This window comes from Micromonas commoda, chromosome 9, assembly GCF_000090985.2.
Source record: "Micromonas commoda chromosome 9, complete sequence".
NCBI lineage: Eukaryota > Viridiplantae > Chlorophyta > Mamiellophyceae > Mamiellales > Mamiellaceae > Micromonas > Micromonas commoda.
Genome location: NC_013046.1, coordinates 490,293 through 517,384, shown reverse-complemented (window position 1 = coordinate 517,384; position 27,092 = coordinate 490,293). Strand labels below are relative to the sequence as shown.

Here is a 27,092-nt window from a genome sequence, read left to right as displayed (position 1 = left end):
ACGGAAAATAAATTTTGTCAACCTGGAAATGCTGACGCATTCGGAAATGCCTCGCGTGCCGGTGGGCGCGCTCGCTCTGACGGCCGGATGCGCGACGGGCTTCGCCGCCGTCCACATCGCGCTCGAACGCGCGTGCGGACGCCACTACGAGTGCGATGCATCGCACCCGACGCTCTCCATGACCCTGCGACACTCGGACGTGAGGCGAACGGTCGTGCCGTTACTTCTGGCGAGCGCCGCGTGCCTACTGATGGCGGACTGCGCGCTGTGGGCCACGTGCGTCTCGGACCCCCGGGGCGGCGGTCTCGTCTCGACGCACGCCGCGCTCCTCGCTGGGATCGCCTCGCTGCCCGCGATGGTGCTCACGATCGACAAGGACCCCAGGGGGCAGGCGCATCTGGACGCCGCGGTGGCGTGGTCGGCGCTGCGGATGGTCCAGGGCGCTCTGGCGCTGCCAGCCGTGTGGCTGTGCACCAGGGGAAGCGCCCCGTTCGCGGTGGTCAACGCGGGGCGCTCGGTGCTCGCGGTCAGCTTAATGTGCGTGGGCGCCAAGCTGTGCGCGGACGCGCCGAGTGGAGACATGGATGGTGAGTTACAGTTTGTCGCGGTGAGAGCTGTCCTGGCGTTTCACCTCAGCCTTTTGCCCGAGGTGGCGGGAACCAGACTCGTGTTGTTTGGAGGCGGCGCCGGCGGTAGGAGAAGTTGTGCGAGTATAGAAGCCAGCACTAGGTACATACCGGGGTGGAATAAGGACGCGGGGGGTTCCTACTCGGTCAGGGACGAGGACGCGTCTGGTTAGTCGTTAGTCGACTTTGTTAGTTTTACCTTCGAAGGTGTTAGTCTCTTCAGACCGGCAGCGTAGCAGTACAGCGCCCCGCGGGGGTACGTGATGCGTGACCCCGCGAGGTGGAGCACTTCCCGACGCGCGCATTACCGCGATCCGGTGGGTAAGGGTATGATCTCAGACCTCGGCTCGATAAACAAGCCTCGGACACCCCCAGTGCCGTCACAAAGAATTATTACCCGTGCGTCACTCGCGCGCATCATGGCAGGTAATCGTTCGTGAACACGACGGGCACGGACTCAAGCGCGATCCTCTCGCCCGCGTTCCCGGCCCTCAGGTCGTCGAGCGAGAACGTCCTGCCTCCGTCGGGGTGCCTGCTCTGCATCCCCGTCGTCAGCAAGCCGCTCTCCCACAGCCAGTTCACGTATTCGCTCCACACGGCGCCGTCCATGCGACCCCATCGCTTCGTGTCGGGGTCCAGGAACTTGTCCGCGAGGAACTCCGCGCTTCCCTTGGCGAGCTCCGGGTCGATGTCGAACGAGTGGTCGCGCTTGGCGATGCGAACGAGCGCATCCGCGGCGTAAGCCGGTTCGGCCGACGCAATGGCGTAGCCCTCAGCGGTGGCTTTAAGGAACGCCTTCGCGGCGGACGCGTTGGCAACGAGCCAGTCCGGGTGCGCGCACAGGCACGGCGCGTACGCGTAGGGAACGCCGAAATCGCACACGGGGAACGCGTTGAGCTCGACGCCCTTCAACTTGGCCTCGACGCCTTCCCACTGCATGAAGACCCAGGTCGCGTCGGCGTCGCCCTCGAGGAGGGTGTTCCATATCCCGAGCATCGGCGGCGTGTCCTCGACGTAGTCGCCGGCGCCGCCGGCGTGCTGGATCATGCGCTGGACGATCCGCCCCTCGAACCTCGCCGCGTAGGACGCGTATCGTTTCCCGTCGAGGTCCTTCATGGAGTTTATCCCGGAGGACTTGAGAGCCACGATGGCGGATGAGTTGCGGTCTCTGAGGAGCGCCGCTACTGCCTTGAGCTGCGGGCGCCCGGGTGCGGTGTTCCAGCCGACGACGCCTTCCGGGGAGTTCATGGCGAAGTGCGCGCTGCCCTCGGCGACTTTGCTGCAAGGGGTGACGTACTTGGGCGCACCGGGGGCGTCGGCATCTCGGTCCCCGGGATTGTATGATCCGTTGTATTCCGCGTCGGCGGGGGAAACGATCTTCACGTCAAGACCGGCGGCGTCGTAGAGGCCCTTATCCTTGGCGACGAAGAACCCGAGGTGGTTGCCGTTCGGGGTCCAGTCGAGCGCGACGGTGATCTTCGTTGACATCGCGCGTGCGAGGGTGTGGAGTGCGTTTAGACGACAAGAAACAACAACCCTTGTGGATAAACGCAGGGGAAAAAGGAATACTTGAATGCACTTTATTCACTTTTCCGACCTTCTCTGGGAGACTTGGCCGTGGGCGCGTTGGTGCGAATCTAACGTTAACGATGCTACTTGTGCTTGTATTATTGGTGCTATCATGTGCTTACCGTCGTTTGCGAGCCTTCTTCTCGTCGCCGACCCTGTTCTTCTTCCCGCCCGCGAGTTTTGAGAGCACGAATAGAAACGCCGCAGCCGCCAGCGTCCCGATGAGAGGACCGATCATTCCGGTGGATATCCCAGCGCTATCCTTCCTCGGCGGGCTCGGCGGCGACACCGGCGCCGGCGGCGGGAACGGCGGCATCGGCGGCTCGGGCGGGCCGAAGATCGTGATCTCCTTCTCCAGCACGAAAGCGTCGAAACCCTCCGTGGCGAGCCCCAGCCGTTGCAAGTGCGATTTCAGACTCGCGCCCCCGTTGGTGAGAATCTTAGCCTTCACCTCCGCCGCGATGACCGCGTCGTCCTCCCGCAGCTCCGACGGCGGCCGCGCCACCTCAACCCCAAGCACGGCGCCCGTGTCCACGGGCTCGGCCAGGTACGTGTCGATCAGGGGTCCCGGGAATGCACCCGCCGCGATGGACGAGTTCAGCAATCTCGCGAGCGGCGCGAGATCCGGAGTGACGTGATCGCCATCCGCCCGCGTCGGGTTGAGCGCGTCCGCCGCGCGCGTCTTAAATTCACCAATCTCCGCGTCCGTGAGTAGCTTGACGTGCAGGGGCACGGACAGGGGCGACGGCGGCGGGGACGGCGGCGGCGACGGCGGCGGGCTCGGCGGGGGCGGCGGGCTCGGCGGCGGGCTCGGCGGCGCGGGGACCGGCGGAGGAAACGGGAACGGCGCCGCGGGCGGCGGCGGCGGCGGGAACGGGACCTGCGAAGGCAGGGGGCTCGAGCTTCCGCTCAGTTGCGCGAGCGATCGCCGGGGTCCCTTGCCCTTTTTACCCGCGCCGGTCGTCGCGGAATACGGAGTCGACGCCGCGTTCTCGAAGGCGAGGAGCCTCCTTCGTCTTCTGAGCTCGTAGTCGCGCGGCGCCGTGCCCACCGTGATGTCCCCTTCCCACGTTTTCGTCAGGTTCGCGAACGCCGACCTCAGCGCGTTGCCCGCGGTCGACGCGTAGCTGCTGTCGTACCAGTCGGCGCTGTCGATGCCCACCAATCCAACCTCCACCGTGGCGTTGTAGGAGATTGTCTTTATCTTCACGTCCAACGCCTCGACGCCCGGCATCAAACCGAGCGTGGACGCGATCGCCTGGCGGAGCAGCTCCGTCTCGTCCGCGTTCAACCCGTCGGTGATGAACGCGCCGCGGACCTGCAGGTCGACGTGCGTGCCCGTCCTCGTCGACGGCGCGGGCGGGGGCAGCGGCGGCGGCCGCGGCGGGAACGGGGGTGGCGAAGGGGGCGGCGAAGACGGCGGCGGGCTCGGCGGCGGCGGCGGCGACGGCGGCGACGGCGGCGGCGGCGGCGGCGGCGGCGACGGCGACGAAGGGGGCGGCGACGGCGACGAAGGGGGCGGCGGTGACGGAAGCGGCGGCGGCTGCGGCGGCGGCGGCGGCGACGGCGGCGTCGGTATCGACCCCGCGAACCTAACCGCCCGCCCCTCGCCCTTCCCATCCGCGGAGCCGTCCAGCGGCTGCGCCACCCCCACCGTCACCACCCCGTCGTCCACCGCGACGGCCCGCCCGAACCCCTTGAACGTCCATCCCGCCCCCGCGCCGGTCCACGCCGACGAAACCAGCGTCGTCTCGAGGTTCCATTTAACGTCGCCGGTGTCCGGCGCGTGCTGCCTTCGCCACACGAACGCGGCACCGTCGGCGTCCCCCGCGCCCACCGCACCCATCACCGCCATCTCCCCGTCCACGGCGCACGCGCCGCTCGACGTGGCGGCTGACGAGGACGCGGTCAGCTCGGCGTCGCGGACCCAGTGACCGGTGTCGGACACGAAAGTCGGCGGCGTCGCGGCGTCTACGCTCAACACCCGGTTCGCGGCGTTCGGACCGGCCATGTAATAAACCTCGCCCCACGCGTCCACGTCCGTCCCGCCCACCGCGGACGGCCTCGTGGAGATCATCAGGTACCTGCCCGTGATTGCGAGCCCGGCGCCGTATCCCAGCGGCGCGGTCCCGCTGGACGGCGTGGGCGTGAGCGTTTGGTTATGGAACCACTGGTACGCGCCCGGCGAGCCCGCTCGCGCGAAGGCGTGCACGGCGCCCTTGTTAGAGTCGGATTTGAGGGACGCGACGACGATCCAGCCGTTTCCGGTGCCGACGCCGTTGTGTACCGCGACGACGGCCCCGAACTCGTCCCCGGCGGCGCCGTTGGGATCCAAGAGCCGTCCCGGCACCCTCGTCCACGCGTTGTCCTTGTCGTAGTCCACAAACACGTACGCGGCACCCTTGGACGAATCGTCTTTAGGTGCGCCGAGGACGATGACGTCGCCGCCGGACGTCGCCGCCGCGGTTCCCATGTGTCCGACGCGTCCGTCGCCCGAGCCCAGCGCGGACGGCCCTTGGATCGTGGCCGTGGCGTCGTCCCAACGCCACACGTCCGCGCCACCCTTCTTGAGGGCGCGATTGGGGGTTCCGATGACGACGACGCCGTTCGCGAACGCGAAGTGGTTCGCCCTGTCGGTGACCTGCGTCGCGTCGATGTCGGTAGATTCCGTCAAGCACAGCGTGCTCGACGTGGGAGTCACACCGGCGGACGTCGGGATGGTGGTGAACAGCTCGCCGCAGGTGTTGTTCACCGCCGCGAACAACTTCCCATCCGAGGCGTGCACCGCCGCGCCGAACGCCCGGTTGTCGGGCCCGGGTCCGAGGCCGTCAGAGTTCTGCACGGGATAGGTCGCCGCGTTGGGGTACGTCTGGGCGTTGATTCCGAACGGCGAGGCGAGCCCCAGGAGCGCCAGGAGCATCGCCGGAAGGACCCTCATCGTCCACCCCTCGACTCGCGGCCGTTGGGCACTCTATCGGGATTCGAGCTCTACCGACGTGGCGACCCCGCCGGGTGCGCTGGAAAAGGCATCGTCGCCGTATCGAGGCGCGGATTCGACCGAGCACGTGACGTGAGATGCCCGATGTCGACCGGAGAGGACGTGCGCGGCGATGTGCGCGTCGGGGGCGGAGAAGGGGCGGAGAAGGGGCGGAGAAGGGGCGAAAGGGAGGAATCTGCTTGCGAAGAAACGGCAACGGGCCGCGGCGCGGCGTTTTCCAACGAAAAATTTACACTGTGTGCTAACCCACGCCGACAACCCCCAACCCCGTAAAATCTAATCCCCTCACAGGTCCAGCAGCAAACGCCGCGGGTCCTCCACCGCCTCCTTGATCATCTTCAGGAACGTCACCGCCTCCCGCCCGTCCACGAGCCTGTGGTCGTACGTGAGCGCCACGTTCATCATCGGCCTGGCGACAATCTCGCCGTTGATCACCACGGGCCGCTGCACGATGCTGTGCATGCCGAGGATGGCGGACTGCGGCGGGTTGATGATCGGCGTGCCGTTGAGGGATCCGAACACGCCGCCGTTGCTGATCGTGAACGTTCCCCCGGTCATCTCGTCGATGGAGAGGGTGCCGTCCTTCGCCTTTTTACCGTACGTCGCGATGGACCGTTCGACATCCGCAAAGGTCATGGCGTCGACGTTACGCAAGACGGGCACGACGAGACCCTTGGGCGCGGAGACCGCGACGGAGACGTCGACGTAATCGCGGTAGACGATCTCGTCCCCGTCGATGATGGCGTTGACCGCGGGCTCAGCCTTCAGCGCCCTGGCCGACGCCTTGATGAACGCGGACATGAACCCGAGCTTGACGCCGTGCTTCTCCATGAACTGATCCTTGTACTGGGTTCGCATGGACATCAAGTTGGACATGTCGATCTCGTTGAACGTGGTGAGCATGGCGTAGGTGTTCTGCGCGGACTTGAGCCTCTCCGCGACGCGCATGCGAAGCCGCGTCATCTTCACGCGGGTCTCGCCTCGCGACCCGACCGCGGGGGCGGAAGAGGCGGCTGGCGACACAGCTGGCGGCGCGGCGGGAGCCGGTGTCGCTGGTTTGAGCGACTTGGCCGCGGGGAGCACCGCGGCGTCCGCCTTGGGGGCCGCGGGCGCGGCGGCACCCTTGGGCGCGGCGGGCTCGGCGCCCGCGGCGCCCGGGGTGAATCGAGCGATGGCCTGCCCGACGGTGACGGTGTCGCCCTCGTTCACGGACCAGCCCTCGACGATTCCCGCGGACGGCGCGCGGACGTCGATGGTCACCTTATCCGTTTCGATCTGCGCGATGACCTCGTCCGCGGCGCAAGCCTCGCCGGGCTTCTTGACGAGCGCCGCGATGGCTCCCTCGGTGATGGAGTCGCCCATGGGCGGCACCTCGATGTCCGCGGTGGGTCCAGCCGCTGCGGCGGGAGCCTCCTTCGCCGCCGCCTTCTTGCCGCCCTTCTTCGCGGGCGCCGCTCCGCCCTCCTCGAGCGTGCACACCGCCTGCCCGACGTTGACGCTGTCGCCCTCCTTGACGAGGACGTCCTTGACGATCCCCGCGGCGGGCGCCCTTACGTCGATGGTGACCTTGTCGGTCTCGATCTGGGCGATGACCTCGTCGACCTCGACGGAATCGCCGGGTTGCTTGAGAACTGAGGCGATCGACCCCTCGGTGATGGAGTCGCCCATCGGGGGAACCTCGACGTTCGTCGCGAGGCGAGGCGCGGCGGCGTGGAAGGGCGCGGGACCGCCGAACCCTCCGCCGAGTAACAACGACGAGGGCGCGGCGGCACCGAGGGAATCGCGCGCCGCGCGGGTCCATCCGGGGGTCGTCGCCGCGGTCGCGCGGAGGATCGCCGGCGCGCAATACTGGCGGGTGATGCTCGCCTTTCGAAAGAACGGATCGGGCGTGGAAATGTCAGCGGGAGCGACGTCTAGGGCGCGACGCGCCGACGAAAAGGGCATCTAATCCTGGGGGGCGGAAAATATCGCAGAGGCCGACGAAAGGGCGCGGGGGTTTACGCACCCGCGGAGCGGCGGCGTTCAGGAGGCTCGCCAGGCGCCTCGCAGTCCCTGCGCGGATCGCCATGACTCGCTGTATCTCTTCTGTCCTCGGTCGCCCGACGCGCGACCTTCAGTGGCGAAAGGCGCGATGAGGACCCTGACAAATATCTTTTGAAATGGAATCCGCGCTTTTTGCCCGCTGGGCCGGGTTTGCCCTCGAGAGCCATCTTGGCTGCCGGGAGATCACACCTGGCGCCGCAGGAGAAGGGCGGGATGGCGTCCTACCCCGGCATCAAGGCGACGCTCGTCACCGGCGATGTGATCGGCAAGATCAAGGCCGGCAAGGTGCGTCCACATCCCATTCCCCCGTCGCACCGCGCCCGCCGCCCCGGCCTCTCGCCCCTAACCTAATAATCCGCTCATCGCCTGACGACTGACCCGCTCCCCTTCACGACGACGCACGACAGGCGGTGACCGGCGTGGACGCGACGAAGGCGCGCAGGTATCTCGTCGAGCTCTGCTGGAGCGTGCTCCGCGATGAGCTCGACCCGAGCGACGTGGCGCCGGCGATCCGCGGCGCCTTCCAGGACCACGCGGTCGCGTCCTCGAACTTCGCGGACGTCATCTGGCTCGCGTCGCTGGAAACCGAGATGCTCCCGGACGTTCGCTCGAAACTTGTGGAGCTCGCCAAGGCGCTCTGCGACGGCGACAGGGGCGGCGGCGAGCCTCTGCTGACGCGCGAGCTCCTCATCGAGAGGTGCGAGGGAGAGTTCCTGGAGGAGTGCGGCCTCATCCCGTCCTCCGTCGGGTGGAAGAAGAAGGAGGTTCGCATCAACACCAGGCTCGTCTACACCCAAAACAAGTTCAACCTGCTGCGGGAAGAGAGCGAAGGATACTCCAAGCTGATCACCGCGCTGGCGGAGTTTGGGCGATCGGGCGACGGCGTCGCCGCCGCCGCCGTCAGGTCGGTGCAATCGCTCATCGGGTACTTTGACCTCGACCCCAACCGGGCGTTGGACCTCGTGCTGGACGCGTACGAACACGCGCCGACGCAGGACGGCTTCATGGAGCTGCTGGGTCTGTTCCGTAAGGGTGCGCACGCGCAGGTGCTCGGTTTCAAGTTTCAGAACCACGCCAAGGCGAGCGAGGCGGCGGCAAACGCCGCCGCGAACAGAGCCGAAGCGGATGACAGCGACGGCGAGGAGGGTGAGGAGGGCGAGGAGGGTGAGGAGGGCGAGGAGGAGGAGGGCGAGGCCGCCGCGGGAGATGCCAAGGACGGGGGCAACAGACGAAAAACGGCGGACGACAAGGGCGACAAGCCAATGAGGGCTAAGAGACGAGAGAACGAAGCCGAGCCGATTCCGGAGACCCCCGCGAGTCTGTACGCCTTGGCTGCTAAATTGGTGGGAGCGGGTGTCGTCGATCTCGACGCCTTGTACGCGCATCTGTCCCCGACGGACGATGCCGCGGTGGAGCGGCACGTCGCCAACGTGGAGACCCGATTGAACGCCGCGAAGAGGATCGGGGCCGTGAACCTTCTGGCCAAGGCTGACGACTCCAAGGCTGAATCTTCCGCGCCGGATCCGTACACGGTGGCGATCACGCCCCCTAACGACCCGCGGGACCAGAAGCTGGGGTTATTGCGGGGGTTCCTGGCGGTCGGAGACGTGGACGGCGCGACGGCGATGATCGGGCGGCTCAAGAACCTCGGCCTCGACCCCGCCGAGGACCCGGAGGTTCAGAGGGCGCTCTGCGAAACCCTGAAGGCGACAATCGCCGAGTGTTACGGACTCGCCGCGCCGGCGGGCGCCAAGGCTGCCGTCGAAGCCAGGGGGGACACCGCCGGCATGGAGGCGCCCGATGCGAAGGGTGCGCTCATGCCCGACGAGGCGTTCGAGCGTCTGAGGCTCTTGGGACCGTACGTGGCGTCTGACGTCGCGTTACACACGAGGCTGGTTCGATGCGTCCGGCATCACATGATCGCCGCGTCGCTCGCCGGGGACAAGGAAGCCGCGGCCAAGGGCGAGGAGGCGATGGGTTCGAGCCTGATCCCCGCGCTGGGTCTGATACACGCGAACCCCGGCGCGGTGTTCGAGACCTGGAGCGTTCTGGAACTCCTTCCGGTGACGACCCGGTTCCGGCTCTACTCTGAGTGGAAGTCCTCATTCGAACGCGACCCAGGGTCCGCGCTCGAGACGAGGCGACCGCAGTTCGCAGCCGCGAAGCGCGTGGCGGAGCAGGACACCATGAAGGTCATGCGACGTTTGAGCAAGGAAAACGTCAAGGAATTCGGGCGCAAGCTGGCTAAAAGCGCTCACGGCAACCCTCTCGCGGTGATGTCTTCAATCGCGGTTCAGATTGAAGCCTACACAAACATGATCGCGCCGGTGTGCGACGCGTTCAAGTACCTCACGCCTCTCGGGTACGACGTGTTAACATTCGTGATCATCGAGAAGCTCGCGGAAGGGAGGGAGAAACTCAAGGACGACGGTCAGAACGTGTCGTTGTGGCTCAGCGCTCTCGCCACCTTTTGCGGCCACCTCGCCAAGAAGTACAGCGCCATCGAGCTCAGCGCGCTGCTTCAGTACCTGGTCAACACCCTCAAGGATAACCAGAGCCTCGATCTGCTGGTACTGAAGGAGCTCATCACGCGTATGACGGGCAAGGAGTCCCTCGAGGACATGTCCGATGCCCAGGTTGAGGCCATGGCGGGCGGTGAGACGCTCAGGTCCGAGGCTATCAACTTCAACAACGACATGGCGCCCAAGGCGAGGGCCAAGGGCGTGGCCCGGCTGAAGGAGGCGTTGCAGAAGGGAACGCTGGGCGGGGACCCGCTCACGGTGCCTCTTCTCGTGCTCATCGCGCAAACGCGGCAGGCGATCATATTCAAGACCGACTCGAAGCATTTGAAGCTCGTTTCGCAGCTGTACGACGGGTGCCAGGAGACTTTCTTCCATTACTGCGACTTTTTGGAGCAGGCCTTCGATGACCAGGAGTATGCCGCCACCGTTCCCTCACTCAAAGCTCTGGTGCACGATTACGGGTTGGAGCCCGGCGTGGCGTTTCATATCTATCGACCCGTGTTGAGGCACCTCAAACCGCGGCCGACGCCGAGCAAGGACAAGAGCGTCGACGAGTGCAACGAATCCGTCGCGCTGGACATCGGCGGGGTGAAGATGACTTGGAAGGAACTCCTCGAGACTGTTCGCGGCATGCTCCCCGAGGAGACCTGGGCGGATATATCACCCGAGCTCTACCTCGCGTTCTGGTCGTTAACCCTGTACGACCTTTACGTGCCCCGCGCGAGGTACGAGGCCGAGGTGGACAAGTGCCGAGCCGCGCTCGACGTCCTCGACAATCAACGCGACTCCGGCACCAGGGATGAGCAGGCGAAGAGAAAGAAGGAGAAGGACCGTTTGAAGGACCTCATCGATAAGTTGCAGAAGGAACTGGACGCGCAGGAACGCGCGGTGGCGGCGCGCACGAAGCGGCTCATGATCGAGAAGGATCAGTACCTTGTGGATTTGCCCAACCACGGCAACACCGTGGGCAGACTGGTGGAACAGTGCGTGTTCCCGCGCTGCGTTTTTTCACACGCGGATGCCATGTATTGCGCCAGATTTGTGGAACGACTGCACCTGCTGGATACGCCGTACTTCGCCACGGTGCAGCACTACAACCTCACGCTCACTGTCGTGGCGCAGCTCGTGTTCAGCTGCACGGAGTACGAGGCTGGCCGGCTAGGTAAGTTCCTCAACGAGACCCTCACCCAGTTGTCGGTGTGGAAGGGCGACGAAGCCACCTACGAAAAAGAGTGCACCGCGGTGAGCGGCTTCAACATGAAATTCGCGGATCCGTCGTCGAAGAAGGTTTCGTACGAGGAGTTCGTCAAGCTCGTGTACAAGTGGCACCTTCGCATCGCGAAGTCGTTCCTCTCGTGCCTGGAGGGTGACAACTACCTCGAGATTCGCAACTCGCTGATGGTGCTCACGAAGGTTGTCAAAGTTTTCCCGGCTATTTCCAGAATCGGGGCACACATTCTCCGTAAGGTGGAGAAGATCAAGGAAAACGACGAGCGCGGGGACCTGAAGACCATGGCGGCGCGATACCTGGCCATGTTGCAGCGGGAGAAGCCCGGGTGGAAGGCTGATAACCATTTCAACCCTTACTTACCCCCCGATCCGAAGGAGAAGGAAAAGGAGGAGAGGGAACGCAAGGCGAAGGAGGAGGCCGCGTCCAAGGGTGGCGGCGGATCCAAGCGCGGCCGCGGCGGCGACGGCAAGGGAGGCAAGGATGCCTCGCTCAACGCGGACGCTCAGGAATTCACGCCGGGCAAGGATAACGCCAAGAAGGAAGAGAAGAAGAAGGACGAGAGAAGCGACCGGAACGTCCGCGGCGGATCCTCGAAAACGTCCGACGCTTCCAACAAGAAGGACGACGTCGGGAGCAAGGGAAGCGGCGGAGGCGGCGGCGGCCGGGGCGGCGACAGGGACCGGAACACGCGTGACGTGCGCGGTGGTTCCAAAGACACCGTCGATAATAAGGGTGCGGATAACAAGCGACGGAGAGACGACGACCGCGGAGAGGACAACGGCGACAACAAGCGACCTCGAAAGTCGGAGGATGTCAGCCGCGGCGGCGGCGGGCGCGGACGCGGGAGGGACGAGGAACCCCCGCCGCGCGGCGGGAGGGGCGGCGGGAGGGATACCAGCAGGGACCGCGGCGGGCACCAGGACGACCGCAGGACTGGAGGCGGGCGTAACGTCCGAGGAGGAGGAGGTGGAGGCGGTAGACCCGCCCCTCGAGGCAGACGGTAGGCCCGCCACCAGAGGCATCTCCTGAATACCTATTAAGTCACTAGCTATCTACCCTCACCGCGCGATACCACGATGAGCCTATTCTCCGGGGACACTCCCGTGTCCACGTACCCTACCAGACGTCCCGATAAGCCCCGTTCGTTGAGCCACCGCAACCGGCCGACGTCTATGAGCGTCTTGATCATCCCTCCGATTTCGTGCTTTTCGGCCTTTGACATCTCCCCGTCGTCCGCCTCTTCGATCGGTTGTTGATGCTCGTCCTCGTCCACGTCGCCCGTGGGCGAACGCGGGCGCTTGACACTGCCGACGCCCGGCGCGGCGCCGTCGCACGCCCACGAAGACATCCTTGCGAGCCTCGGAAAATCGTCCCTGCCGAATCCCAAATCGCGCAAAAACGGCTTATTGACGTAGGATCGCCAATCGCTTCTGTGGTGACAGCACGTGGCCAGCGCGACGCCGGTGACGCGACACGCCGCCGCCGACGATTTGTCTCCATCGCATCCACCGTTCGTGTTCGCCAGGCAACATCGCAGCGCCAGGTCGGTCGCGGAACCGCAGAGGTGTTTCCCGGTGACGACCACGTCGCGGCCCTTGACGGCTTCGACTCCGGCGATGTCGAGGTCCTTGATGTCCACGCGAAGGCGCTCGACCTTCGTCCCGGGTGACGCACCGGGTGCCGACGCGGGTGCCGACCCGTCCCCGGAGGTGCCCGCCCTTCCCCCTCCCACGCTCGTTCCTCCCCGTATGTTTCGCTCGGCTTTGAACCTGTACGCTCGCCGCTCCACCAACACGAGGTCGTTGGGACCGTACGCGTCCATCAGGAAGTGGGACAGGTACCCCCGTCCCGCTCCGAGCTCGACGTACGCGGGCGAACGACTCGCGTCGTCGTGAGGAACGTCGGAAGATCGAACCCGGACGAGGCCGGCCGCGGCCATGTGCGAGACGATGGATGCCTGCTGCCGCGCGTGCCTTGGGTTGAACGGGGCGATGCGAGTCGCTCGGCCGCCGACGCCCCCGCCGCCGCCGCTCGCGCGCGCCGCCGCCGCCGCGAGCCTCGCGACCGCGGCATCGCACCTCGCGTCAGACATCGGCTCTAGCGTCGGCGTGTTCGCGTCGATGCCCGCATCGGAGCACGCGCGCCGGACCTTGGCCACCAGCGCCCTCAGCTCCTCGCCGCGGGGAAGGCGCACCGCCTCGTTTTCCGGAAGCGACGACGACGATGGCTCGGCACCGACGTTCTCATCGTCGCTTCCGAGGTTGGCATCGCGCGCGAAGTACGGCATGGACTCGGCATCCGCGACTCTAAGGTACGCCGGACACTTACCCACGTGCTTCTTCATCTCGCGCGTCAGCACCGGCGTCCCGCAGTGCTCGCACGGGATCCTGTCGGAGGGGTGGACGGCGTGAAGGTGGTTGCCACAGATGGGCGGGGACGTGCCGGGCTTGGCGTACTGCCGGCACGTCTTGGTCTTGCCGCGCTTGACGATGACGTGCGTGCATCGCGGCGGTTCAGTGGGATCGGAATCGCCGGCGGGCGGCGCGCCTTCCGCCGCGCCCGCCATCACGGCCGACGCCGACAGCTGTGCAGAGTTGAGAGTCGAAACGGGACGAGCTGACAGCTGGACGAAACAGGTGCTGATCGCGAAGCGAATATCTGCAAGATAGAGCGAACTCGGGTGCCATTCGTGCGGAGACGCGAGAGACGCCGATCGCGTCCCAATCGCACATACAGACGCCATGGTACGCCCCCGATGTCCGCTTCGTTCCCGAACCCGCCCTGTGGATCGTCGATGACCCCGCGCGGAGCCGCGGTTCTTCGGTTCAAAAAAAGGAGATTCAACATTTCTCCTTTCACCCGCTGATCCAGCCATCCCGACCCCACCATCCAACTCCCCCAGAGCGCGCAGAGCGGAAGTGCGGGCGCGGCGCTCGCTGGCGCGACCAAAGAGCAGCTCGCCAAGGCTCTGGAGACGTCCGCCAAGAAGCTCAAGGCGGCAGATAAGCGCCTCAAGGAGCTCACAGCCGAGAACGCGGCACTCTCCAAGGATGCCACGGACGCGAGAGATGAGCTCGCGACGGTGCGCGCCAAGGCTGATGCTTCAGACGCCATGATCGCCGAGTTGAACGCCAAAGTCCAGGCCGCAGACGCCGACGTGGCCGCCGCGAAGGAGCGCGCGACCGCCGCAGAGGCCGCCACCGCGGCCGCAGCCGAACAGGTGGACTCTCTCGCCGAGGAAAAGGCTCGATCGGAAATCTCGCGCCTCAGGGACCAGCAGGAAGCCGAGCTGCGCAAGATCCAGGCCAGCGACGAGTCCATGCGCAGGCGCCTCCACGACGACCTCGAACAGACGAAGGAGATGAAGCAGGCGGTGATCGAGAAACTCATGGACGAGCTCGCAGATCTGCAGAGACAACTCGCGGAGGTACAGGCCAACACCCCTTGCGCGACGCCCAAGGAGAAAAAGAGCATGCACGCCGCCGCCGCGGGCATCCTTCAGTCCGACGAGGACGAGGACGAGGAGGACGAGCGGCGCAAGATGACCACGACAGACCTGGACGCGGCTCGTGCCAGCGTGGAAGCCATGAACAAGCAGGCCGAGGAGCTCAAAGGGATGCACGACGAGAGCGAGAGGGCGAGGGAAGAGACAAAGGCGGCGCTAGCCGCCGTCGCCGCGAGCCTCGAGGAAACGCGGGGCGAGAAGGCGACTCTCGAGGCACGGCTCGAGGCTGCGCACGGGGAGAAGACCGCGCTCGAGGCGGAGCTCGAGGCGGCGCGCGCACAGCTGGCGTCCTCGAAGGAAGCCGCCGAGGGTTTCTCGGCTGAGATTGCTTCGCTGACGGAAAGGCTCTCAATCGCTGAGGCTGACGTCGTCGCCGCGAGGGGCGAATCGGAGGCGATGGTGGACGCGTCCGCGCTCGACGCCGCGAACGCCGAGCTCGCGGTCGTCAACTCCGAGCTCAAGACGACACAGCTGGCGCTCGAGAAGAAGGAGCGTGAGCTGGAAGATGCGACGAGCGGGTACGACGCGGAGCGAAGCAACGTGGAGGAGAAGGTGGCCGAGGTGAAGAAGCGGATGACAAAGTTGGAGGGCAAACGCGATAAGCTGACGGCGGAGCTGGAAGCAGAGAGGATGAAGATGGCTCAGCTGGACGAGGAGAAAGCCGCGCTGACCGAGGCGTCCACCGCACTCGTCGCCGAGCGCGATTCGCTGCTCGCCAAGGTTGTCGAGCTGGAGGCTAGCCTCGCGAGGGCGCGGGGATCCAACGAGGAATCGCTGGGCGAACTTCGCGAGAAACTCGCAGCCAAGGACGCGGAGGCGGAAGCTCTCCAGAAAAAACTGGCGGAGGCAAAGACCGAACTCGCACGGTCCCAGCCGAGCACCGCGCGTGCCTCCGACGGCGCGCCGTTCGACGGCCTCGAGGAGGATGACGAGGACGCGGGTGCGCGATCCACGCTTTCGTTCCTCGGGTCGTCCCCGAGCGCAGCCGAGAAGGCTGAGGCTGCGGCGGCGGAGAAGAGGAGGAAAGAACAGATGGAGGCTGCGTGGGTCAAGGCGTCAACCGCCAACGATCGCGCGCGCCCCAGCCAACAGGCGCGCCGGTCAGAGACCCCCGTGTCGCCCACGCCGTCTTCAGCGGATACCTCCGTGGACGCGAGCACCCCGCTGAAGGGCGCGGCGAAGGTGTTCACCAACGAAACCTTTTTTATGGAGGAGGAGGCGGAATCCCTTCGAGAGGAGCTCACGGCTGCCAAGGCTGAATTGGAAGCCGCAAACGCTAAACTCATCGACGCCGACGCGTACAAGGCAAAACTGACGAAACAGGCAGAGATGATGGAGGAAAATTACTCGAAAATCGCGAGCGACGCCGTCGTCGCAGCTGAGGAGACCAACAAGCTGCGATACGAACTGGCAAACGTCACGGCGCAGCTGGAAGCCGCCACGAAGGAACTCGCTGAAAGACAGGATTCTGACGCCGCGGATGCGTCTGCCAGTCGTAGCGCGCTCGCCGACGCCAACGCGCGCATCCAATCGCTGGAGAACGTCAAGGATGTCGCGGTAGAAAAGGCGGAATCGCTTCAATCGGAGATGGCATCGCTCAAGATGAAGGTTGACGAGTTGTCGCGCGAACTTGCCGCAAAGGAGGCTGAGCTGTCAGTTAAGGAGGCGCAGGCGGCGGAGGCGGCGGGCAATCAAAGCGCGATCAACGAAGCTAACGAGCTTATCGACGCGCTCAAGGCTGAGCAGGATAAGGCGTCTGCGGAGACCGCCCGGCTTCGTTCGGAGCTCGAGTCTGTCACCGAGCAGCTCGATGCGGCGAAAAAGAATCTCGAGGAAAACGAGTCGGCAGCCGCGTCGCTCGCCGAGGTGACCGCGCGGGTCGTCACGCTCGAATCTGAGCGAAACGCCGCCGCCGCCGAGATTGTCACACTCCGCGGGGAGCTCGAGGCTATGCGTGGGAAAGATGACGGCGCAAGCGCCGAGGACCTGATGTACCTCAAGAATGTGGTGGTGAAACTGTTGGAGATGCCGGGTCACAAGGACCACCTCGAAGTTCTCCCCGTGTTGGCCACGCTGTTGAAATTCACGCCGGACGAAACCCGTAGGTGCAGGGACGGGATCATGAATGGGCTCGCCGCGGAGGAGGACATCATAGCGGACACGGTCGGGCAGGGGCTCGAGGCGGTCGGCTCTGCGGTGTCGAGCGTCACGAGCATGTTCTCCATCTTCGGTTCATCGTCAAACTCGGCCGCGGCGGTGCCGGCGTCGCCGAGAGCGGCACCTGCCGCGGGGGGCGAGGGGGGCGGGCTCAGACGCGTGGCGTCGCGTGACGCGTCCTCTCCGGTGGCTGCGCGACCGGACGGGACGGGAGATGCGTTTAATCCGTTCGCTAGGCGGTGACATTGAATGAATCGCTAAGCTATCGGCATATTTTTTGCCGTAATTCTACCTGCTGCGCTAAGAAGCTAGTCTACCTTCTACCTGCTGAAGCCTACCTGCTGCTACTGCTTTGCTGTTTTGAATCCTGTGTTTGACGAGTGGAGTACGGTTTCGGGAGGGCTAATTGTCGGTTAGTTCGTTCCTTTCCACCCACCCAGATGTACCTGTGCGACGAGCCAGAGTACGCGCAAATGTTCGAAAGTTTTATCGCGGCGATCAGGAGCTATTTTTCGGTGAGTCAGTTTTCAGGGAATCCAGCTCCTGCCCATTACATCCAGGCACACCAATCCAGACACGGCCAGCGACCGGAGACCAGGTGACGCTAAATCAAGAGATTATACACGAGTGCACAGGGTGACAACAGCGCCGTCCATCTCTCGAGCTACAAAAAGGTCACAAATTTCACACAAGTTTTTCGGCGATGTTATGAGTGCGATGAATGAATGAAACGAAGAGGTCTCCCCGATGATGTCAAGTGCTGCCTTTGCTGTCCATGGTGATCAGAAAATAACCGTGTCGATGATGTTGATTGTACCCGTTCGATCGCGCATCCATTCCACGTTCGATTCAGATCAGTATCCGCCTGCCATTTTGCGCTTCTGTCCGCGTCCGCCGAGGTTTCCCCTGCCCCCGCGGCCACCTTGCTGGGCCCGTCCGCCTTGGTGCGGCCCGGGCGGCGGCCCGCGTCCGCCTCCGCGCATCGGAGGCCCGCGTCCGCCTCGCCCGCCCCGTCCCCGCCCGACGGCGGGTCCCCAGCCCGGATCGTCCATCGGAGGAAACGCGCGGGGCGGCGGGTCGTTGCGCGGCCCCCCCATCGGCATCGGACCCCGGCCCCCCATCGGGCCCGGACCCCTGGGCCCGCCCGCGGGCGGCGGACCGCGCCTCTGCATGTGCGGCGGTTCGCGTCCCATCGGGGGCGGCCCGTTCGGCAAGGGCGGGCCGTGAAAACCGCTGTTGGGCCTGCCGCCGCCGAGGTTGCTCGGTCGCCGACCTCCGCCGCCGGCGGAGCCGCCCTGCGATCCTCGAGGGGGCTCCGGCTTTGGGGAACCGCGGGATCCCCTCTCCCTTCCGCCCCCGCCCCCGCGTCCACCGCCGCCGCTCTTGTTGCCGCCGACCCTCGTCCTCGCGGCGGCGGCGCGAAGCTGCGCGACCTCATCCTCCTCGCCGCCGCCGTCGCCGCCCACGTTGGTGATGGCGCCCGTGGCGTCGGTCGGGGCATCCGAAGCGGCGGGTTTGGCGACGGTCGTTTTGGTGACGGTTGTAGTCGCCGTCGCCGTCGTGTTTTTGTCCTCATCGGCGTCGTTTGCCCCGTGCGTCGCGTCGTCGTCGATGTCCTCGAGGTCGTCCACCTCGTCGTCGGCGAGTATGTCGCCGATGGCGTCGTCCTCGGCGGGTTCCTCGTCGTCGGGCGCGTCGGCGGCTGCCTCGTCGGCTTCCTTGGCGAGGGTCTTTTTCCTGCGCACGCGTCGGCTGCCGTCGTTCGATTCGGGCTCGATGCTCTTGCGGTCGATCTCGGTGGCCTCCGTCGCGGCGTCCGCGGCGAACGCATCGCCCTCGTGCTCGTCGTCCTCCCGATCTTCCCCGTCGCGCTCGCTGTCGTGGTCGTGGTCGTGGTCGTCGTCGCCGCCCGCATCTTCGGCGACGCGCTCCAGGTGATCGGCATCCGTCCCCGTCTCGTCCTCCTCTCCTGCGTCTTCATCGCCGCCCTCGTCCGCCAGCTGTGCGAGAAGGAACGCAAGATGCTCGCCGAGCGCCTCGTCGCCGAGATCGTCGTCGCCGTCTCCGTCCCCCGCGCTCACGAGCCCCTTCGCGACCGCCTCCTTCGCGAGCATGCTCTGCGTGAAGGTGAACTCGCGCCTGGACAGGAAAGCGGAGATGACGCGGAAAACCTGCGCGTCCGTGTACCGCGGCATCAAGAGCCGCGGCTTGGGAAGAGATGTCGACGTCATCGCGCACGTTCACCCCCTCGCCCCTCCCGTCTCCCCGGGCGATCTGAGCGCCGCTCCAATTTTGAGCGCCCAAAAAAGACGCACCAGACAGTACGTTTGGGGTCTCGAGAACGAGGTTTTCCTTCAGGTGTCACGCGGCGGCACTTTGGAGACGCGCGGAGAGGCGTGGCGTGACCTGTGATCCGGTCTCGGGCGTCGGAATAGACGTCGTAGCCGAGAGGAGACAGGCGAGCGCTTGTGCGGTCGATCGGGCTGGACAAAAGGGATAGAACCCGTCCGCATCAGGTGGGGCAGCAGGATCTGACGAGGCCTCAGGGGGAGCAGACAAATTGTTAGCGTGTGAACGATGCAGTCTCTTCCGGAGCTGGAACAGCTATGCAACGTCCTGTACAATGGACACGATCCGTCGGAGCGGGCGCACGCGGAGAACGCCCTGCGCCCCTTTTCGGTCAACGTCGACTACATCCCGCAGTGCAAGGTGCGCGCCCCGATACCTTTTCCTCACCCGGCAAAACCTGATGAGCAAAAATAATCGCGTCCGAACCAACCCCTGACCGACACGCCCTCATCCGAACCCATCAGGCCATACTGGACAGCGCGACGAGCCCTTACGCGCAGCTCTTCGCCACCTCCTCGCTCACCAAGCTCCTCACCGACAACGCGGGCCTCGGCGGCCAGCTCAAGATCGACATGAGAAACTACGTGATAAACTTCCTCGCCAACAAGGGCAACTCGCTGGAGGGCTTCGTGGTCACGTCGCTGGTGCAGCTGCTGTCGCGAATCACGAAGACGGCGTGGCTGGACGCGGATAACGACGCGCACAGGGAGATCGTCACGGAGGTTATGAACTTCCTGAAGCAGCAGAACAACACGCACTACCACATAGGGTTAAAGATCTTCAACCAGTTGGTCACGGAGATGAATCAGCAGAGCCCGGGCACGTCGCTGATCGCGCAGCGGAAGATCGCGGTATCGTTCAGGCACAACGCGCTCCTGCAGATCTTCCAGGTTTCGCTTCAGGCGCTGCAGGAGCTCCAGGCTTCTCAGTCCAGCGAAGCTCGGCTGAAAGAGCAAGCCGCGTCGCTGGTCTTGGCCTGCCTCTCGTACGACTTTGTGGGCACGAGCCTCGACGAATCGACGGAGGACATCGGCACGATCCAGGTGCCGTCCAGCTGGCGCTCGCTCATCGAAGAACCCGCCACGATGCAGCTGATGTTCGACGTGTACAGGGACAGCGCGCCGCCGGTCAGTAACGTCGCGCTGGAGTGCCTGGTGCGAATGGCGTCTGTGCGAAGGTCGCTCTTCGCGTCCGAGACGGAACGAAACGCGTACCTGCAGCGACTGATTTCTGGAACGGCGGAGGTTCTCGCACGGAACCAAGGCCTGGGCGAGCACGCCAACTACCACGAGTTCTGCAGGCTCCTGTCCCGGCTGAAGACCAATTACCAGCTGTCGGAGCTCGTCGCGGTTCCGGGGTATCAGGCTTGGATCAACGCGGTGGCGGAGTTTACCCTCACCTCGTTGCAGTCGTGGCAGTGGGCGTCCGCGAGTGTGTATTACCTCCTGGCGCTGTGGTCGCGATTGATCTCGAGCGTGCCGTACCTTAAAGGCGAAACGCCGAGCATGCTGGACGCGTACGTGCCGAGAATCACGGAGACGTTCATAACCTCCCGGCTGGACAGCGTCACCGCGGTTGCGAGAGGCGAGGCCGAGGAGGACCCCTTGGACGACGAGGAACGCCTGCAGGATCAGCTCGAGTCGCTCCCGCACCTGTGCAGGTTCAAGTACGACACGACGGTCGCTTTCCTGGTTCGCATGCTCGACCCGGCGATCGCAGAGTTTAACCAGTGCACCAACATGCCGCTCGGGTCGCACCCGGGAAATTTGGAGATTGTGGAGGGCAGGCTCACCTGGCTGGTGTACATCGTCGGCGCGGTGATCCGCGGCCGGCTCTCGTGCTCGAGCGCGGAGCCGCAGGAGACGTTGGACGGCGATCTCGCGTTTCGGGTCTTCCAGCTGATACAGGTTATGGACATGGGATTCCACGCTACCAGATACGGAGCCGAGTCGAGGCAGCGGCTCGACTTGGCGGTGCTCAATTTCTTTGGAAACTTCCGGAAGGTGTACGTCGGAGAGCAGGCGATGCACAGCAGCAAGGTGTACGTGCAGCTGTCGGAGCGCATGGGTCTCCACGATCACCTCATGGTCATGAACCTGACGGTGACCAAGATCACGATGAACCTGAAGTCTTTTGCGCAGTGCAGCAAAGTTGTGGAGTCTTCGCTGAATTTGTTGCAGGACCTCGCCGTGGGCTTCATGTCCGGTAAACTTCTTTTGCGTCTGGACGCGATCAAAGGCACCTTAGTCGCGCACACCCCGGAACACTTCCCGTTCCTGGCGCAGTACGCGAACACGCGGAACAGGACGATTTTCTACGCGACGCTCGGCAGACTCTTGTTCATGGACGATTCCGCGGAAAAATTCCACGAGTTTATGGCTCCGTTTGGGGATTTATGCGACAGGTTGGCGGCGACTGACGCGCACACCTTCCGCACGCACGAGGTGAAGCACACGCTCATCGGTTTATTCCGTGACCTGCGCGGCATTGCGTCAGCCGCCAACAGTAGGCGCACGTACGGCCTGCTGTTCGATTGGATGTACCCGCGGCACACGGGGCTTCTGCTGCGGGCGATGGAAAATTTTGCCGACGATCCGCAGGTGTCCACTCCGCTTCTCAAATTCGTAGCGGAGTTTGTGCTGAACAAGACGCAGCGCCTGACGTTCGAGCCCTCGAGTGTCAACGGCATCTTACTGTTCCGCGAGATTTCGAAATTGATCGTCGCCTACGGGCAGCGGATCATGCAGGTGCCGCCGCCAAAGCCGGGGAGCAGCGAGGCGTACCCGCTGCGATTTAAGGGCATCTGGATCGCGCTCACCGTGCTCATGCGCGCGCTGAGCGGAAACTACGTTAACTTTGGGGTGTTCGAGCTTTACGGGGACAACGCGCTGAAAGATGCGCTCGCCGTGGCCATACAGCTGTCGCTGTCCATGCCCCTGGAGGAGGTGCTCACGTACCGAAAAGTCGCCAAGAGCTACTTTGCGCTCGTCGAGGTGCTGTGCCACTCGCACATGGCCGTCGTCGCCGCGTGCGACGCACCGACTTTTGGACACATCGCGAGATCTCTGGAGGCGGGTCTGAGGTCTCTGGACGTCAGCATATCTAGCCAGTGCGCGAGCGCCATTGACAACCTCGCGGGCTTTTACTTCAAGGCGATGAATCTTGTCGCGGGGGAGAATCCGCAGAGGGGGTCGGAGGAGCTGGCGAGGCACGTGCAGGCGCAGCCCGGCATCTTCCCGGACATGCTCCGGACTTTGTTCGACATCGTGCTGTTCGAGGACTGCGCCAACCAGTGGTCGCTGTCGCGGCCGATGCTCTCGCTGATTTTGGTGTGCGAGCATCAGTACGTGGAGCTGAAGGCGCAGATCGCGGCGACGATGCCGCCGGCGAAGCGGGGGAAGATGGAGGGGTGCTTTGAGAAGCTGATGAGCGAGGTGACCCGGAGCCTGGAGAGCAGGAACCGGGACAGGTTCACGCAGAACCTCACGGTGTTCAGGCACGACGCGAAGGCTTGAGCTAGACTTGTGATTGATCGATGAGAGCCCTCGTGACGTACGCGCTGCGTACCCTCGCCGTCGTCCTCAGGGCGCTGTCCGCTCTCCTGCGAGCTCCGAGCCTCACGCACTAGCGAATCCCTAGAGCCAGCCAGTGTTTGACCACTTCGAGCGGCGAAGGCGACGATGGGCGGGATGAACGCGGACGCGCTGCTCTCGCGCAACGCGGAGATCTTGAAGCTGCTCGACGCGGCGACGCGCGCTCGCGGCGACGGCGCGCCCACCGAGCGCGAGCTCGCCCTCGCCGCGGAGGCGGAGGCCAACATCGCGGCACTCGCGTCCGCCGCTCCCCCGCGCGCCCTCATGCCGGGCTGCTCCACCTCCTCGACCGCCCCGAGTGAGTCGTCCAACGGCGCGGCGCCGTTCAAGACGTTCGTGGAGGTGGCGCGCGCCGAGGGCCTCCTCCGCCTGCCCTGCGACGTGCCGCCGCGCGCGCACGTCGCGCCCGTCGCGAACGGCCAACTCCCCGGCGTTCCCGTCGTCCCGATGGTCTCCGGCGTGGAGGACGTCGACGACGACGTTCCCGGATACGTCCCGCGCGCCGCCGACGGCACCGCGTTCCGCAAGGACGAAACCACCGGTCGCCTGTACTACGACGGCCCCAACGGCGACGTCCCACGAGGCGACGCGCGCGTCACGTACTTCGCCCCCGCCGCGGGACCTCCCGCCGGGTTCCAGTGGCACCTCGTGCCCGGCGCCAACAGGCTTCGAAGCAGGGACGAGGTCAGGTTCTACACGCGCGCGGACGTGGTGAGCCAGGACCCGTTAGACGCCGGGGCGGTGTTTCGGTTCGACGTGCGCAGGCCCAAGCTGGGGCACGGCGTGTCGTTCAACATCGGAGCCGGCGAAGACGGAAGCCCGCTGCTCTCGTACAGTAAACTGCGAGCGCTGTACGAGCTGCCGGACGGGAGCAAGTGGTGCGAGCACGTGGACTATTACGACCTGGACGACGTGAGGCAGACGGCGAGGGCGGTGGGTCACAAGGTGTGGCGGCGGACGGTGCTCCTCCCGGACCACGACGAGGAACGCGAGCTGGTGCGGGTGCGAGGCAGGCGGCACACTCGGATGAGCAAGTGCGAGTACGAGAGCTGGATATATACCGCGGAGGAGTACAACAGGGAGGCGAGCAGCGGGGGACTGACGGGCAAGGAAGCGTTCTACTGGAGGGTGGGGTTCGACCCGGAGACGATTCGGCAGGTGGAGGTCCGCGACTGAACGGGATCCGCCGCGACGACCCGAGCTACTACTTAGACTATCGCAATCGGCTAACACCTATCGTCCTACGGGTCGCCGTCGTCCTACTTTCGCCGCGCGCGTCCGGCGGCTTCCAGGCCCTCCCCGGCCCACGGCAGCGCGTCCACCACGCCGTCGATCGTCGCGTCGGCGCCCAGCGCGCGTATCGCGAACGCCGGCAGCGCTTCGCTTCGAACTTTGTACTCGGCGCCGTCGAACCAGATTCGGTACTCGGCCGAGTGCAGGTCAATCGATGTCCCCGCCCTCGGCCTCTCCGCCGCTGACCCATCCCCAAACCCGTCGTCCCCGGACCCGTCGTCCCCGGACCCGTCGCCGTCTCGTTCGCGGCGCCGACGCTTCACATTCCCGCGACGCTTCACGTCCTGCGCCCGCTCCCACTCGGTCCCACCATCACGTCCCACTCGGTCGCACCACTCCGCCGCGCACGCCGCCCTCAATCGCGGGTCGAACGCGCGTCTATCCCCCGCCGCCGCCGCCGCCGCCCACCCGCACTCGAGGCACGTCGCCGCAAACACCCCGGGCTCCGTGATGGACGCGAGTAAGGTGCCGTCGTCGTCGTCGGCGTACACCTCGGTCCCGCCCCCGTCGTCGATTGCGCGGGTCGAAGAATCGTTTGTCGATTCTTCCGCCCCCGACTCGTTATAGGTCGCGTCGTTGGCGATCGGAACCCCGACGGACGCGAGGTGGCATCGAATCTGATGGAACCGTCCAGAACGTTCCAGCCTGCACGCCACCAGGGTGCAATCGTCCCACGGGGGTGGATATCTCGCGACGGGGTGTACGAGCGTGACTGCCGGTTTGGCGTCTGCGCCGCCGGACGTCGTCGCTCGGCCGTCGGCGCCGACGGAGAGGGGCGCGTCGATTCGGATCGGTCCGACCACGGCGCCCCGCACCCTCGCCAGGTAGGTCTTTGTCTCGTGCCCGGGCTTGGCGAGCGCCGCGCGGCATCTGGCGGCGAGCCTGGACCCTTTGGCGAGGATCCACACGCCAGACACGGGCTTGTCGATGCGGTTCACGGCGAAGAGCTCCCCGTCGTCGGCTCCTGTTGCGTTCTCGGCGCGGGTCCTGTTGAGCAGCCTGGTGGCGTTGTTCTCCCCCTGGAGCTTCGGTCCGCAGCCCGCGAGCGTGGGCACTCCCGCGGGCTTGTCCACGAAGACCAGCTTGGAATCCTCGAGGAGCACGCGCGGCACTTCGCATCCCACGCACGGCTCGTGGACGTGCCTAACGACGCGAAAGAACGAGTCCGGCGGGACCGGCGCGTCCAGCGACACGGGCGCCGCGAACCACTCCTCCGGGATCTCGCCGCCCGTCGGCAGCCTTCGACGGACGTCGGACGCGAGACGCACGCGCCCGGAGGCGAGCTCTCGCGCCCAGTGCTCCCTGCCGTCGCCGACGCGTCCTTGAAATCGCACCTGCTCGTCGAGGGCGGCGAGCACCGAGGACCCGACGCGCTTGTCGCTGACGCGGATGTCGAAGGTGTGGAAGTAGGGCTGGACGTATCGCAGGCCGTTGACCACGACGTAGTCGCGCGGCGCCGGCATCGCGCACCGGCGCGCGCGCGCGCGTCGCAGTGCCGCCCGCGCGGGTTTGGCCATCCACGAAAAGGTTTCGTCTCCTCGGACGAAGACACGGGTGAATACGAGACGAGGGACCCGGACGGGTCGCGCGGGGTTCGATTCGATCTAAGTGTAAATCACAATTGTAAGGTTTAGCACGTCGTCCCGGCGGGTGGCCACCCGCCGGACGACCTCACTCACACGCCAGCCTCTCTCTACTAATCGATTAGGACCGCCGGCCGAGTCGCTCTTCGCTCCCGATCATCGCTCAAACGTCGAGTCGACGGCACTCGCCGCGCCACAGTCCATCTCCGCTCATCACACCGCTTAAGAGTAGTAGGGGAGGACCTGGGTGAGGAAGTAGGACCAGGCCACGCCGGAGAGGCCGCCGACGAGCCAGCCGGAGGTGAACTTCGCCCAGCCCTCGGAGGACTGCACCGGATCGCGCGCAATGTCGCGGCCGGAGAGGGTCTTCACGCCGACGACATCCGGGGTCTGAAAGGCGGTGGCGCCGTAGATGGAGAGGCACGCGGTGAGGATGAGCACGAGGCCGGCGCCGGAGAGGCAACCCGCGAGCTCGGCGGCGTCGGTGGAGCGGAGCGGGCCGAGCTTGATGAAGGGGCCGGTGAGGAAGAAGCCGTGCGCCAGGCCAACCTCGACGCCGCGGGTGAGGGGGCTCACGCCGGTTCGGTACGCGGGGAGGTTGGAGAGGAAGTTGGCGACGATGGGCGCGGACGTCACGGGGGTCTCGAGCATACCGATGAAGGGGTCGCCGTTGAGGGGCTTGATGACCTGGGCCTGTGACGATTGGGGTTCGGGGAGGGGGCGTATCGGTCAGCGGCTGTCGACGAGTCGATGATTTCTCCTCTCGGCTACTTCTGCGATCGTCGCGTTTTGGCAAGGGGGGGCGGGGTGGGCTCGGGTTCCGCTCTCACCTTCTCGGCGGCGGCGCGCACGACGACGGACCTGACGGCGGGGCTGTGGACGGAAACGAGGAGGGGATGCATAGGGTGAGTGAATCGGCGACGTGCGCGCTTCGATCGAGCGGTCGCATCGCGAGTCGAGGATATCGTCGCAGGAGAGATCCCAACCCTATGGGAAAACTGTGGTCCCCCTAACAACCTCGCGCGACGGGGCACGATACGATACGATCGGTTGGGCTAACACTCACCGCACGGGCGCGAGGCCGGCGACACCCTTGCCGAGGAAGGAACGGCGGGCGGTGACCTGATGCGGGAGGGACGGAGCGGGCGGTATCGTCAGTTTCCGAGCGAGGGGTGGAGCGCGGGATTTCACAAAGCGGTCCGCTTCAGCTGGCGTCTCATCGCGGAAATATTGCCGCGCGTGGCGGTCGGAAAACGCGACGGGCGCGGCGCGCGAGGGGTCCCGACGCACCTTGGGGGCGGCGACGCGCGCGACGGCGTTGATGGAAGCGATAGCAGCCATTGTTATCGTTCTGTGTGTGCAGTTATGGTCGGCAAGGGGCGACGGTGGTCCCCACCAATCTCGACCGGGGCTGTTTTTCTCCCACTGCCAAAAACGATGAATCCTGATTGGCTGGAGTTGGATTCGGAGCTCATATCGGCTAAGATCTAACTGGTCGCCATACGAAAATGTTTAGGCTACGTTTTGAGAATATGGGTCTCGAAAGTCAAAATCCTCCCGTTGCGAGCGGGCGGTGTGGGAAGAATCGAAGGTGCTCACCAAGTGTGCTCCGGGTCGTCACAA

General features: G+C 65.3%; 12 protein-coding genes across 12 annotated transcripts; 5 read left to right on the top strand and 7 right to left on the bottom strand.

Moving 5' to 3' along the window:
• Nucleotides 1-28: 28 nt before the first annotated feature.
• MICPUN_50545 (copper/zinc superoxide dismutase) lies at nt 29-799 on the top strand (the record flags this gene model as incomplete). The annotated part of the gene is made up of 1 exon (XM_002504523.1): nt 29-799. The coding sequence occupies one exon, from the start codon at nt 29-31 to the stop codon at nt 797-799; it is 771 nt and encodes a 256-aa protein (XP_002504569.1).
• A 244-nt stretch (nt 800-1,043) lies between these two features.
• NMT1 (ATP-binding cassette superfamily) lies at nt 1,044-2,114 on the bottom strand (the record flags this gene model as incomplete). The annotated part of the gene is made up of 1 exon (XM_002504214.1): nt 1,044-2,114. The coding sequence occupies one exon, from the start codon at nt 2,112-2,114 to the stop codon at nt 1,044-1,046; it is 1,071 nt and encodes a 356-aa protein (XP_002504260.1).
• Nucleotides 2,115-2,313: 199 nt separating this feature from the next.
• MICPUN_102272 (predicted protein) lies at nt 2,314-5,133 on the bottom strand (the record flags this gene model as incomplete). The annotated part of the gene is made up of 1 exon (XM_002504213.1): nt 2,314-5,133. The coding sequence occupies one exon, from the start codon at nt 5,131-5,133 to the stop codon at nt 2,314-2,316; it is 2,820 nt and encodes a 939-aa protein (XP_002504259.1).
• Nucleotides 5,134-5,478: 345 nt separating this feature from the next.
• Nucleotides 5,479-6,861, bottom strand: DLST (dihydrolipoyllysine-residue succinyltransferase; the record flags this gene model as incomplete). The annotated part of the gene is made up of 1 exon (XM_002504212.1): nt 5,479-6,861. One exon carries the CDS (start codon nt 6,859-6,861, stop codon nt 5,479-5,481), a length of 1,383 nt encoding a protein of 460 aa, XP_002504258.1.
• Nucleotides 6,862-7,449: 588 nt separating this feature from the next.
• Nucleotides 7,450-11,993, top strand: THO2 (predicted protein; the record flags this gene model as incomplete). Its single annotated transcript, XM_002504522.1, has 2 exons — nt 7,450-7,521; nt 7,644-11,993. The coding sequence occupies 2 exons, from the start codon at nt 7,450-7,452 to the stop codon at nt 11,991-11,993; spliced, it is 4,422 nt and encodes a 1,473-aa protein (XP_002504568.1).
• A 44-nt stretch (nt 11,994-12,037) lies between these two features.
• CHP1 (predicted protein) lies at nt 12,038-13,555 on the bottom strand (the record flags this gene model as incomplete). Its single annotated transcript, XM_002504211.1, has 1 exon — nt 12,038-13,555. The coding sequence occupies one exon, from the start codon at nt 13,553-13,555 to the stop codon at nt 12,038-12,040; it is 1,518 nt and encodes a 505-aa protein (XP_002504257.1).
• A 2,385-nt stretch (nt 13,556-15,940) lies between these two features.
• MICPUN_108885 (predicted protein) lies at nt 15,941-16,935 on the top strand. The gene has a single exon (XM_002504521.1). It carries the CDS (start codon nt 16,082-16,084, stop codon nt 16,892-16,894), a length of 813 nt encoding a protein of 270 aa, XP_002504567.1. The 5' UTR covers nt 15,941-16,081; the 3' UTR covers nt 16,895-16,935.
• A 570-nt stretch (nt 16,936-17,505) lies between these two features.
• On the bottom strand, nt 17,506-18,882 carry MICPUN_61270 (predicted protein; the record flags this gene model as incomplete). The annotated part of the gene is made up of 1 exon (XM_002504210.1): nt 17,506-18,882. One exon carries the CDS (start codon nt 18,880-18,882, stop codon nt 17,506-17,508), a length of 1,377 nt encoding a protein of 458 aa, XP_002504256.1.
• Nucleotides 18,883-19,228: 346 nt separating this feature from the next.
• Nucleotides 19,229-22,554, top strand: MICPUN_95059 (predicted protein; the record flags this gene model as incomplete). The annotated part of the gene is made up of 2 exons (XM_002504520.1): nt 19,229-19,360; nt 19,465-22,554. 2 exons carry the CDS (start codon nt 19,229-19,231, stop codon nt 22,513-22,515), a joined length of 3,183 nt encoding a protein of 1,060 aa, XP_002504566.1. The 3' UTR covers nt 22,516-22,554.
• Nucleotides 22,555-22,680: 126 nt separating this feature from the next.
• MICPUN_61268 (predicted protein) lies at nt 22,681-23,769 on the top strand (the record flags this gene model as incomplete). The annotated part of the gene is made up of 1 exon (XM_002504519.1): nt 22,681-23,769. The coding sequence occupies one exon, from the start codon at nt 22,681-22,683 to the stop codon at nt 23,767-23,769; it is 1,089 nt and encodes a 362-aa protein (XP_002504565.1).
• Nucleotides 23,770-23,852: 83 nt separating this feature from the next.
• MICPUN_61267 (predicted protein) lies at nt 23,853-25,349 on the bottom strand (the record flags this gene model as incomplete). The annotated part of the gene is made up of 1 exon (XM_002504209.1): nt 23,853-25,349. The coding sequence occupies one exon, from the start codon at nt 25,347-25,349 to the stop codon at nt 23,853-23,855; it is 1,497 nt and encodes a 498-aa protein (XP_002504255.1).
• A 132-nt stretch (nt 25,350-25,481) lies between these two features.
• PSAL (photosystem I subunit XI, chloroplast precursor) lies at nt 25,482-26,825 on the bottom strand. The gene is made up of 4 exons (XM_002504208.1): nt 26,760-26,825; nt 26,536-26,591; nt 26,300-26,342; nt 25,482-26,162 (listed from the first exon to the last, which is right to left on the bottom strand). Exons 1-4 carry the CDS (start codon nt 26,808-26,810, stop codon nt 25,692-25,694), a joined length of 621 nt encoding a protein of 206 aa, XP_002504254.1. The 5' UTR covers nt 26,811-26,825; the 3' UTR covers nt 25,482-25,691.
• Nucleotides 26,826-27,092: the final 267 nt, after the last annotated feature.